This window comes from Nyctereutes procyonoides, unplaced genomic scaffold (genome assembly GCF_905146905.1).
Source record: "Nyctereutes procyonoides isolate TBG_1078 unplaced genomic scaffold, NYPRO_anot_genome, whole genome shotgun sequence".
In the NCBI taxonomy this organism is placed as follows: Eukaryota; Metazoa; Chordata; class Mammalia; order Carnivora; family Canidae; genus Nyctereutes; species Nyctereutes procyonoides.
The window spans coordinates 42,535,709-42,548,826 of NW_026575052.1; the positions used below are offsets into that span (position 1 = coordinate 42,535,709).

Genomic DNA, 13,118 nt, shown 5'->3' on the forward strand with positions numbered 1-13,118 from the left:
TCAATCAACCTTTAAAAAAAAATGGTGAGGGGTGTCTGGGTGGCTCAGTCAGTTAACTATCTGCCTTTGGCTTAGGTCATGATCCCAGGATCCTGGGACAGAGCCCTCAAACTGCTTCTCCCTCTCATTCTGCCCCTCTCATGCTTACTTGCTCTCTCTCACTCTCTTGCTCTAAGATAAAATCTTTTAAAAAATAGTGAAAGTGGTAAACTTTATGTTACATGTATTTTACCACAATAACTGAAAAAGATACATCAGAAATAGCACTTCAGCCAGCTTTGGATTTCAACAAAAATCAAAGACTACCGCCATGAGTTTTTCCTAACCTAAGTCCTATCACTTGTGCCCTTCCCATCTGCATCTACTCTATGAAATATTTAGGCAACCTAGCTAGAAATAAGTGGTAGGGGAAAAAACAGTGGCTCCCTTACCTTGATTTGTTTCTCTTATTCTTCTATGACCTTTCCTAAATTAATTTTCAGATCCCAAAGAAACTCATGATATCCTGATGTTAGAGCAGATTAGTTAGACCAGGACAATTATTATCCTAACATGTTACCACTACTGCAACTTGCTTCAACAATCTTATAGCCTATAAGAGATTCATTTTAGACCTAAAGACACCTACAGATTGAAAGTGAAGGGATGTAGAAACATTTACCACACAAATGAATGTCAAAACAAAGTCAGAGTAGCAATACTTATACAAGACAGACCAGACTTTTTTGTTCTTGTATTGTTTCTATCTTGCTTTGGCATCAGGGTAATACTGGCTTCATGGAATGATTCTGAATACACTCCCTCTATTTCATGATTTGTAAAATTTCAATAGAGTATCACTAACTTTTTTTTCAATGCTAGAATTCACCAAGGAAACCATGTGGTCTTGGGCTTTTCTGGGCTGGGAGATTTCTGATTCCTAACTTTAATTCTTCTTTCTGGTCTAAGAAGATCTCCTATTTTTTGGATTCAAGTTTCATGATTCAATCGTGGTAACTTGTGTGGTTTTTAAGAGTTATCTGTTTTGTTTACCAACTTATCTGATTTGTTAGTATTTAACTGTTTATAGTAATCGGTTATCACACTACATATTTCTGTGGTTATCTGTTATAGTTTTCATTTTGATTTTTGAGTAGTTTTCTTTGTTAACAACATAGCTAAACATTGCCAATTTCTTTCCTTTTTTTTAAAACTGATCATTACTTTCAACATTATATTATTGTTTACCCTGGTCTCTATTTTACTTATTTCTGATTTTCTTTGTTATTTCCTTCCTTTACTAAATTTCAGTTTCTTCTTTTTTCTAGTTCTTTGTAATGTAATGATTATTTAAATTTTTATCTTTTTTAAAAGATTTTTTATTATTTATTATTTATTTTTTATTTATTTATTTATTTATGAAAGAGAAAGCATGGGGATAAGGGACAGATCTCAAGCAGGCTTCATGATTTGCAGGGCCTGATCTCACAACCCTGAGATCATGACCTGAGCCCAAATCAAGAGTTGTACATATAACTAACTGAGTCACCCAGGTGCCCTGAACTTTTTTTCTAATACAAGCATTTACAGCATAAATTTCACTCTCATATCTGCTTTTCCTTCACCCCATAGGTTTTGGAATATTTTATTGTTTTTTTTTTTAAGATTTTATTTATGTATTCATGAGAGACACAGAGAAGCAGAGACATAACAGAGGGAGAAGCAGGCTCCCTGTGGGGAGCCTAATGCAGACTCATTCCTAGCACCCGGTCACAACCTGAGCCAAAGCCAGATGCTTAACCACCGAGGCACCCAAGCATCCCTCTTTTTCTTTTGTTTTGAGACATATTTTGATTTGCCATTTGATTTCTTATTTGGTCCACTGCTTGTACAGTAGTGTTAATATTTACACTGTAAAAACAAACAACAGTCTTACAATTCCATCTCCTACTCCCTTATGTCAGGAACCCTGACAATTCTCTAGCAGCCTGAAAGCCAAATATGCAACTTCCAGGTTGGGCAAAGGTTCTACGGGAAACCCACAAAATCAAATAATAGAGCATTACACCTCTCTTCTTTCCTTTCCTCTATCTAGAAGTGGCCCTCATCCTAAGACATCCAAACAATAAATTCTCACAGAAATTTAACACTCTACAAGATGTCTACTAGTCTGCTCTTCATTCACTAGATGAAGCCCTTAACCTAAAAAGGGTTATAACTTTTTCCTTTAACACATACCCGATGATGAAGCTGTAGTCCTGTTAAAAGTGTCTCCATTTGCTCCAGAAGAATACCTATCCTGTAAGAGGGAAGAAAAGACTCATTTTCTACTTTGAAAATAAAAATGTGTCATCACAAATACCAGAAAATTTTAACAACCAGGCTTTGTTCCAAACAAAACAATAGCAGATTCAAAGATTTTCTGGATCATTCGTTCCTTTATTACTTTAAAACCTCTTCACTTTAACACTGAATGCATAGCATATTTATATATCACTTAAAACAGTGATCAGCAAACTGCAGCCATGAACCAAACCTGGTGGGCCACCAGTTTTTGTAAATAACGTTTTACTGGAACAAAGCTACCCTCATTCATCTAGATATGTCTATGGCTGCTTTCCCACCACAACAGTCAAGTTGCAACAGAGATAATTAAGCCCACAAAGTCTAAAATATTTACTATCTAGCCCTTTATGGAAAGAGTCTGCAGACATTAGACTTAAAAGTTTACCCATCCATATACTTGAAAAGTATAATTAAGTACTATTTTTTATTGTATTTATTTATTTGACAGAGAGAACGAATGAGCAAGCACAAGCAAGGGAGAACAGCAGAGGGAGGAGAAGCATGCTGCCAAGCAGGGAGCCCAACGTGGGGCATAGTTCTAGGACCCTGGGGATCATGACCTGAGCCGAAGGCAGACATTTAACTGACTGAGCCACCCAGGCACCCAGTTATAATTAAGAACTATTATTACATAAATAAAATCTGACCAAAGTAACACATGAATAAATCAATGCCTACCAATATACAGTATATTTTCAAAAGTTCAGTATTTTACAATATACTCATCAATACTGTATAAAATAGAACACAAAAGGAGAGTAATAGATAACAGTTTCTGCATAAAAGTACTACAGGATTTTATTGTTATAACTTCAGTTATGCTCATATTAAGGGAAACAAATGTGTTCACAATTTTTATAAAGGAACTCACTCTAAAATAAAGACTAGCATCATTGATGCCCTAAAAACAATATCCTATATATGTACATTGCAAGTAGTACAAAGAAGTGGCTCATGTCAGCTACAGAATATTCATAATTAATTTTTTTAAGATTTTATTTATTTATTCATGAGAGAAAGAGAAAGAGAGAGGCAAAGATATAGGCAGAGGGAGAAGCAGACTCCATGCAAGGATCCTGAGTGGGACTCGATCCCAGAACTCCAGGATCACACCCTGAGCCCAAGACAGACATGCAACCGCTGAGCCACCCAGGCATCCCTGTTCATAGTTAATTTTAATCAAACTTGTCACAGCAACAGTTGAAGACTGTCACTGATGCTCTCAAACACTGACTGTCCCATTTTCCCTACCTTGGTCTCAAAAATATGCATTTATTATTAATGCATATGTATTACATTTGCAGTGGTATGTCTGCATTTCTGATGGGCTCAGAAAATCCAACTTTTGTTATTAAATGAACAGCTAAATGTCAAATTAATCTAGGAATCTTCCAACATTTCCCAGGGCATCTCTGTAAATGAAAACTTGAGTAATTTTTTCTCACTTGGAACTCCTTATTATTGTTAACGACTCCCTTAATTTCCCCTTCCATAATCTTCCTCTACTTAGGAAATAACTCACAGAAGAGAGCTCTCAAATTCTTGCACATGAAAAGCAGAATTTCATAATTTAAAAAGAAAGGTGACCTAAAACTTACAGATGATATCTTAGTTAGCTGACATTAGAATAGTCACAACATTCCTTCAAATGAATTACTTTAAATAAAACGAAAGCTAGAGGGAGTGCATTAGTAATACTTTCTAAAATTTCTTTCACAAAAGACACTAAGTGATTTTAAAAACTACTTTTATAAAGCTCAAGTCATTTAATTATTTTCTGAGTTATTAAGAACAGAAAGGCAATATACCATCCTTGAAATGCCCTGAGCTTTTTTTTTTAAAGATTTTTTTTTTATTTTAATTTTTATTTATGATAGTCACACAGGGAGAGAGAGAGAGAGGCAGAGACATAGGCAGAGGGAGAAGCAGGCTCCATACACCGGGAGCCCGACGTGGGACTCGATCCCGGGTCTCCAGGATCGCGCCCTGGGCCAAAGGCAGGCGCCAAACCGCTGTGCCACCCAGGGATCCCTGCCCTGAGCTTTTGATAATTACTACAGCTAAAAGTTCCAATTTATCATTACCATAGATATTAAAACAATTAAGAGAACTTCAGGGGTGCCTGGGTAGCTCAGTTGGTGAGCATCTGCCTTCGGCTCAAGTCACGATTCTGGGGTCCTGGGATCGAGCCCCACATCAGGCTCCCTACTCAGTGAGGAGTCTGCTTCTCCCTCTGCCTCTCCCCTGCTTGTGTTCTCTCTCTCAAAATAAATAAATAAAAATCTTTTAAAAGAAGAAGAGAGGAGGAGGAGGAGAATTATTCTTCTTTAAAGTGAAATTCTGAAGACTTTTTTTTTTCTTTTCTAGTGGCCAAAGTATTATTGGATAAAGAAAATCCAAAAAAGGGCTGATTTCAGTGCTATAAAGCTAATAAAGGTAATGAGACACTGTAGCAGTCAAGAATTTAAAAACTATTAGTATTAGATGATCTTCAAGTTGCGGAATTTAATATCCCACATACACAGAATTTTAAAATTCCAAGGCAAATTCTGAAGTAAAAAATAAAAAATTCAGGGCAGAGGTGCCTAGGTGACTCAGGTTGTGATCTCAGAGTCCGGGGACTGAGTCCTGCTTCAGGCTTCGTGCAAAGGAGACTGCTTCTCCCACTGCCTATGTCTCTGCCTCTCTCTGTCTCATGAATAAATTAATAAAATCTTAAAAAAAAAATTAGGGGCAGAGGCGTCTGGGTAGCTCAGTGGTTGAACATCTGCCTTTGGCTCAGGGCGTGATCCCAGGGTCCTGGCATTGAGTCCTGCATCAGGCTCCCCACAGGAAGCCTGCTTCTCCCACTGCCTATGTCTCTGCCTGTCTCTCATGAATGAATAAATAAAATCTTAAAAAATACATTAAAAATTCTTAACCTTTTTCATTTCCTTAAAACTAAATTAATTTCATATTACTTTCTGCTACTGCACCACTTCTCTGCTCCTCTTGAAACAAAATGTCTACAGTTGCTACCTCTTCTTTCTTATATCCCATTTTTCCTTTAAGGTACTGAAATCAAGAATACTCAGAATAAAGCCCTCTAAGTCTGTTTTACACCATGCAACTTTACCCAATCTCAAAGCTTTAAATCCATTAATATACAGATAATTATCAAATTTATATCTATAGTCCTGATCCCTCTTCTAGGCAATAAAGTCCTATAACCTACTGACTGGTATCTTACAAGTTTTCATAGGCATCTCAAGTTGAACACAACAAACTAAACATTCTTTGTTTTGAACCCTCCCAAGCTTGTAGATCTTTCACAGATTCTCCATTTCAGCAGATGGCACCACCAACCATCTAGTTGCTTAAACAACCTGTGGTTGCTTCCCTACAGTATAGGGAATATAGTGAATAGCATTATAATACCATTGGATGGTTACAGATAGTAGCTGTACTAGCATGAGCACACCATAACATACAGGCTTGTCAAATCACTGTTGTACACCTGAAACTAATGTTACATTGTGTTTCAAGTATACTTCAGTAACATCAATAAATAAAACTTAAAACTCTAGCTATCATCTTTGATTACTTTCACTCCCCATATCCAATCAAGCCAGTCCTATTAACTCTAAGTTCACAACTATCTTCAGTCTTCTCTCCCTTTTCTCTCCCCTTTCCCTCTGTGACTTCATTTTTCACCACTCTTGTCTTATCTCACTGTACTTTAGGCATACTACCTATAGTAGGCTGATATACAGCCACCTAAATATATTAATAAACTCTGGAACTTGCAAATGTTGCCTTATTGGAAAAGAGTTGTTGCGAATATAATTAAGGATTCTGAAATGAGGAGATTACTCTGCATCACCTGTGTAGGCCCTAAATGTCACCACAAAGGTCCTTATGCGAGGCAAAAAAAAAAAAAAAAAAAAGACACACATGGCAGCCACGGGAAGACAGAGCAGAGACAGTTGCAGCCAAAAGACAAATAGCTACCAGAATGCTGGAGGAGGCATGGATTCTCTCCTAGAGCCTCGAGAAGGAAGACAGCCCTGATGACACCTAGATTTCTAACTTCTGGCCTTGGCAAACTAATACCTTGTTGTATTTTATCTATCATGTTCATCACTATCCCCAGTACCTAATAGGCCTCAATAAAAATTCACTGGATGATTCATAGATCTTGTCATTTGCTTACTTGTAGAACATTTGGGTGTAAACCATTTATAACCTCTTTAACTATCCAAATAAGCCAATTTAGAAATTTCAAAATGTTTTACACTTAAGAGTTCCCATATGCAGCTGCAAATAATCTATTTGCATTTTGGCAAGCACATTTCTTTTGACCTTGTATGTACTCTTAATATTTTCAATTCTGGAATATCACAATTTCTTTTGTTTTTTTTTAAGCAAATGAATTCTTTTGTCTTTTGGTTGTTTTTTTTTTTTTGTCTTTTGTTTTTTTAAGCAAATGAATTCTTCTATTAACATGGGAAGTTTTTGTTTTTGTTTTTTTCATTTTACTGTATTAAGGTTTTGACCTCAAAAACTTGTCAGATCTGCTATTCAAATAAATTTCTAGCTGGACAGTTTATGAACCCTGAAGATGCCTCCTCCCTGTCCAATAGGGGTCCAATGCAGATAGTTTCCTGTTTTCTTTCCCCAGCCCCTTCAAGTCTAATGCAGATAGCTCCATGTTTTTTTCCCCAGCCCCTTTAAGTCCTTAACAAATATCTCTTTCATTTTAAGATTTTATTTATTTATTCATGAGAGACACAGAGAGAGAGAGGCAGAGACACAGGCAGAGGGAGAAGCAGGCTCCATGCAGGGAGCCCAACGTGGGACTCGATCCCGGGTCCCCAGGATCACGCCCTGGGCTGAAGGCAGCGCTAAACCGCTGAGCCACCCAGGCTGCTCTTTCATTTTTATACCCAGAATCTCCTGAAATGCATCAGAGTATTGTATCAATTTATACAGAATACCAAGATCTCACTTCCTATTCTAGGTTCCATGCCACATATAGCTGAGATAGGTTGTCCAAATAAACTGACAGCTTATATGATAGTGTGCTGCATAAAATTTAAATTTCAAACAATGTCACCTCCTTTGGTCTAATGTAGAAATTAAAGTTCCAAAATACAAACAATATTATCCTCTATCCCTTCTTCTGATTGATCAGTTCTAGCCAGATCAGCCACATTCATATCCTCAGTTAAAGTCTGGTCCTTTACTTCTCTTTCTTCAGCAATTGCTACATGGAGACATCTTCTAAATTCCTGCAGCTACGTCAGCAATTGCATGGCTCGACAACTCCCAACTGTGAGTCTCATGTATCACACACATACCCAAAGTTCAAGAGAGCTAGCTAGCATATCACAAGAAAGGGCAAAGCACCTCAAAATTTAGAAATAACAACCAAAGCCAGGAACCAATGTGACTGCTGCAAAATCATACAATCTAGGCCCTAATTTCTGTACATGACAGCATCTTCCAAATAAAAGTTATTTCAAAAAGAAATTTATCAATCAAAACTCATAGTGAAATCATCTATCCCATACTAGGAGAGAAACCTAGTGCAATGAGGACAGAGTACAGACACAGGGGAAAAAAAGAAAGCAAAAAACTCTCTAGGTTTCACCTTCTCTCTGGCATCACACAATATCTATCAGTTGACTAGAATCCACTGGCTGTAAACTGTTGATCTTCAAAAGGATTCACTTTTCTCTCTTCCAGACCTGGTCCATCAACATCTCTGCCATCTCTTTAGCCTTCTCTCCACCTTCTCATACCTTTTTTTAGCACTGTATCGTCAACTCTATTATTTCGATTTCAAAGATGTCACAGCTCTTTCCTCCAAGCTTGCCATCTGGGCTTTTATTTGGAACCATTTTAACTGGCTTCCACAAGTTGCACGTATTTAGCATATAAGAATTTCCCTGCTTTCTAATAAGGGACACAGTATCCTCCCACATCCCAGTGATGATTATAAGCAGAAATTGCTCATAATCTTCTACAGGCTGTAGCATTTCAACTTCTGGAGGCTGCCAACTCAATGAGTCCGAGGGCCACATTTCTTCCTGCTACTTCAGAATCATACTATGAATGTGAACAGAGAAGTCCCAAACTTTATTTTCTTATCTAGACAATTATAAACTTTGCTAGCACTGCTTAATAAAATTATTACTGTGGGGATGCCTGGGTGGCTCAGGCAGTTAAGCATCTGACTCTTTTTTTTAATAATAAATTTATTTTTTATTGGTGTTCAGTTTGCCAACATACAGAATAACACCCAGTGCTCATCTCATCAAATGCCCCCCTCAGTGCCCGTCACCCATTCACCCCCACCCACCACCTCCCCACCACCCCCGCCCTCCTCCAAGCATCTGACTCTTGATTTCAGCTCAGGTTTTGATCTCAGAGTCATGAGTCCAAGCCCTGTGCTGAGCTCCACATTTGGTGTGGGGCCTACTTAAAAATTGTTATTGTGGATGAACCAATTATCTCAAGCTATGTCCACTTTAACCACAAGAGTATTTGTGTTCTGAAATGTGCTACCAAAAGGCAAAAGGATGAGACAGAAGCAATCAATATGGAGACTTACTCCCATGGTCATCTAACAAGCAGCATTCATTACACAGCTAGTAAGCAAACCCAATAACTTGTTACATTCACCATACTCATCCACTCCAATACTCATCCCAACAAGCTTATATACAATGTGCAAATGCCTAACAACCGAGATGTCTGGACTACATAATTACTAGATAATCAAATTTTTCTTAACCTCACATCTTTCACTGTTTGACACCCAGCTGGTATACCAACTTCAAAAGCCTATATTTAGGAAGTTCCAACAGCTATCAGAAACTCAGCATATTAGTTCATAATTATATAAGCATGGGTAAATATTAAATTTCAAAAAAAAAGATCCTGAAAAATATTCAGGATGATCAGATATTTTTAAAGATAGTATCAATCCAAGACAGCTGCAGAGCCAGGACAAATTTTAAAAAACAAAAGCCAGGCTGTCTCTTGAAACAGAAATTCAGAACAGCTAACCAAAGTAGTGCCTTTAAAACAAACTAGGCTGAACAAAAGACCTCAGATCTCTCCCACACATACATATCATGTATTCATCCTCATTTTCTGCACTTTTTTTTCAACCAAGGCACACAGACAAAGCCATTTATTGCACCATGTTCCTTCAAGTCAACTGGGTCAGATAACTAATTGCACAACCAGCACGAGGAATCTTAATTCTAAACTTATTTGCAGACAATGAAAAAAATTTACAAATTGGCCCCACATAAATATGTATTAGGAATCATAAGGTATCCTCAATTTAGAATTCCTAAATTCTAAGAAACAAGGTTTGTTACTAAAGAGCAAAAATATTTCAAGAAAAGTAAATATGAAAGCTCTCACAGTCAACCATCCCCAATTTCAGACATCCTATGCAATAAATATACACAACATGCTACAGTCTAGTGTACTATTTGAAGAAAACTTAATGAAGATAAAAATCTCAGACCAAGAAGAAATAAAAATTAGGTAAGTATTAAAGTTCAACTGAAAAATCTTTATCGGGATCCCTGGGTGGCGCAGCGGTTTGGTGCCTGCCTTTGGCCCAGGGTGCGATCCTGGAGACCCGGGATCGAATCCCACATCGGGCTCCCGGTGCATGGAGCCTGCTTCTCCCTCTGCCTATGTCTCTGCGGCTCTCTCTCTCTGTGACTATCCAAAAAAAAAAAAAAAAAAAATCTTTATCTGTGAATTAAACTTTGTAATAAAATGAGTCTATGGAGAACCAGGGGTAAAAAGAACCATAAAATGCCTTTTGACCATGTAATTCCATTTTTGAAAAAAAATACTCCCAAATTAAATCAAAATATAAACTGTAGGGGTGCCTGGGCGGCTCAGTCAGGCATCTCCCTTCAGCTCAGTTATGATCCCAGGATCCTGGAATCAAGCCCTGAGTCAAGTCCCTTGCTCAGTGGGGAGTCTGCTTCTCCCTCTCCCTCTGCCTCTGCCTGTCACTCCCCCTGCTTGTGCTGTCAGATAAATAAATAAAATCTTAAAAAAAAAAACTGTAGATATTCTTGACATTATAGTGAAAAGCTAACATCTTAAATTCCCACCAACAGAAAATCAATTATGGTAGATCCATTCCATGACATATTATGCAAAGGCAAGAAATTACTTCTAGGAAATTAGTAGTAATACAGAATAGTTAGTGCTGAAGAATGAAAAAGCTGCAATCAAAAACACTTTTATGTACTACCATTGGAGAAAAAAGAAGAAAATCTATTAAAAATTTACAAAAGTGTACTAATAAGCAAGACTGTTAAGCAATATTTCTCTTCTTTTCCCAATGTTGTAATGAAATTTTTATGATAAAGGAGTATTAAAAAAGTAACACATGAAAGATGTCAGTTCCAAAAAAATGATAAATTCATATTATCATCTTGTATTTTGAAATAAACTTTACATACAGATCAAATCCAACTAAAACAAATAAAGGACTACATATTTTATATTTTTGTATGATATAAGAACTTCCAAGATATCATCTGAAGTAACAAAATGGACCAACATAAATGCAAACAAGAAATTCTAAAAGAATATTACTCAGCTATTAGAAACGACAAAAAAACCACCATTTGCTTCAACGTGGATGGAACTGGAGGGTATTAGGCTGAAATAAGTCAACTGGAGAAGGACAAACATTATATGGTCTCATCCATTTGGGGAATATAAAAATTAGTGAAAGGGAATAAAGGGGCAAGGAGAGAAAATGAGTGAAAACATCAGTGAGGGTGACAAAACAGGAGAGACACCTAACTCTGGGAAATGAACAAGGGGTAGTGTGGAAAGGGAGGTGGGCGGAGGGGGGGGGGTTGGGTGACAGGCACTGAGGGGGGGCACTTGACAGAATGAGCACTGGGTGTTATGCTATATGTTGGCAAATTGAACTCCAATAAAAAAAAAGAAAAAGAAAAAGAAACTCTAAAAGAATTGGGCAGCCCGGGTGGCTCAGCGGTTTGGCATCGCCTTCGGCCCAGGGCCTTATCCTGGAGATCCTGGATTGAGTCCCATGTTGGGCTCCCTACATGGAGCCTGCTTTCTCCCTCTGCCTGTGTCTGTGTCTCTGGCTCTCTCTCTCTCTCTCTCTGTCTCTAATTAATAAATAAATCTTTAAAAAAAATTCTAAAAGAAAAGAGTCAACTTTTGGAGAAATTTCAAGTAGGTTAACACGCAAAAAAAAAAAAAAATCCCTTAAAATATATTAACTTCTAAATATGTGTGTGTGTGTGTGTATATATATATAAATACACACATAAACTTCTAAAGCAGAGTTTTTTTTAAGTCCATTTTCAAGTCAGAACAGAAAGCCAAAAACCAACTCCAAGGCCTCTTCTTTTGAATTACAATGTAATTCTCCAAATGCCACTAAAGAAAAAGATCTGACACCACTAAGGAAAAAGATCTGATTATTCGCACATTTCAAAAGCAGAGCACTGATAATAAGCCTACCATGTTCATCTTGAGATAAGATGTATAAAAGCAATTTTAAGAATTCAAAACATCACCCAAAACCAAACAGTATTTTTCAGTTTTTAATATAAATGTCTCTCAGACATATCCAACCACATTTGTACCAGCCTGCTTCCACCCACAGTAAGTATGTAATAGTATTACATTTATTCTAATTATCAAATTACCGATTTTATTCCATTTGAAGCCTAGAGTGCCTCTTTCTCACCGCCCTTAAGATAGTTAATAACAATCAGATAGATGGAGGTAGGCACAGCATACTGAAACAGACTGTAATTTTTAACTTTTCCACCACGGTGATTTTCAACTTTGATATAATCTGTAGCATTTAATAACCACAAACTTTCAATGTTACTACCTTTTCAAATACAGGAACATAGGAAGGCATATGAGGTTTGATTATTTCTGCTTCCCAATCTTCATCTCCCATGGTGGCTTTCAGTTCTGTTTTTATCTAAAAAAAAAAAAAAAAAAAAAAAGGAGAAGCAAACAACAGACACATTTGGCCTCTGTTAGATCAGAATCCTAGATCTCAAAGCATAAACTATCATAATGTCACATACACCTCCTGAAACTACTGAAATAACTGGTCTTCCCCAAAAGCGTTTTCAAAAAGAGGGAAGTTTTCTTACTTTATATCTTTTTTTTTTCCTTTAAAAATGAGTTGAACAACTTAATTGATCATTCTAGCAATCACCATGTCCCTACTGATGTCTAGGATTTCCCCCCCCCAAAACCTAACCATTGAATTTATCCTCTCCTTCCAAGGGTCCCCAAGCAGCTTCTTGGATATTAAGGGTAAGGGAAAATTCTCAACTACTACCCAAAGTTTCTCTCTTCCCTTCAAAGGTCAAGATGTTTGATTTGGAATCTTTGATAGTTTGTTGAGAGAGTGGGAGCTGAGGCCGAGGCAGGAGAGGGGACACGGGCTAGGCGGCCCACGGCCTCCCAACAATGGACAACCAGTTTCTCCGCGGGGCGTGGGCACATAAATCACACTACCACCGTTCCTGTTCAGAGAAAAGGCCTCACAGGAGCTGCGCAAAAACGCTCCTTCGTCTCCTCCATGGGCCTTGAGCCCTCCGGGCGTCCGCCGGGTTTTACGACCTACACAGGTAGGAAGGGAAAAGCCCCAAAGGACGGCTCCTAGCCTCGCCTGCCCCATCTGTTCTCTGGGCCAAACCGCCGCCGCCGGGGAGCCCACACCGGCAGGTCAAGGCCCGCGCTGCGAAGAGAGGCGCCAG

General features: G+C 37.9%; 1 protein-coding gene across 3 annotated transcripts in view; it reads right to left on the bottom strand.

Moving 5' to 3' along the window:
• Nucleotides 1-12,304, bottom strand: part of DDX4 (DEAD-box helicase 4) — an 87,943-nt gene extending 75,639 nt beyond the window's left edge. For all 3 annotated transcript variants that reach the window (XM_055332172.1, XM_055332173.1, XM_055332171.1), the window contains exons 1-2: nt 12,233-12,304; nt 2,218-2,278 (exon numbers count right to left, since the gene is read on the bottom strand). In XM_055332172.1, coding sequence (XP_055188147.1) covers nt 2,218-2,278; nt 12,233-12,304 — 133 coding nt within the window. The remainder of the gene's footprint in view (nt 1-2,217; nt 2,279-12,232) is intronic.
• Between the last annotated feature and the right edge of the window lie 814 nt (nt 12,305-13,118).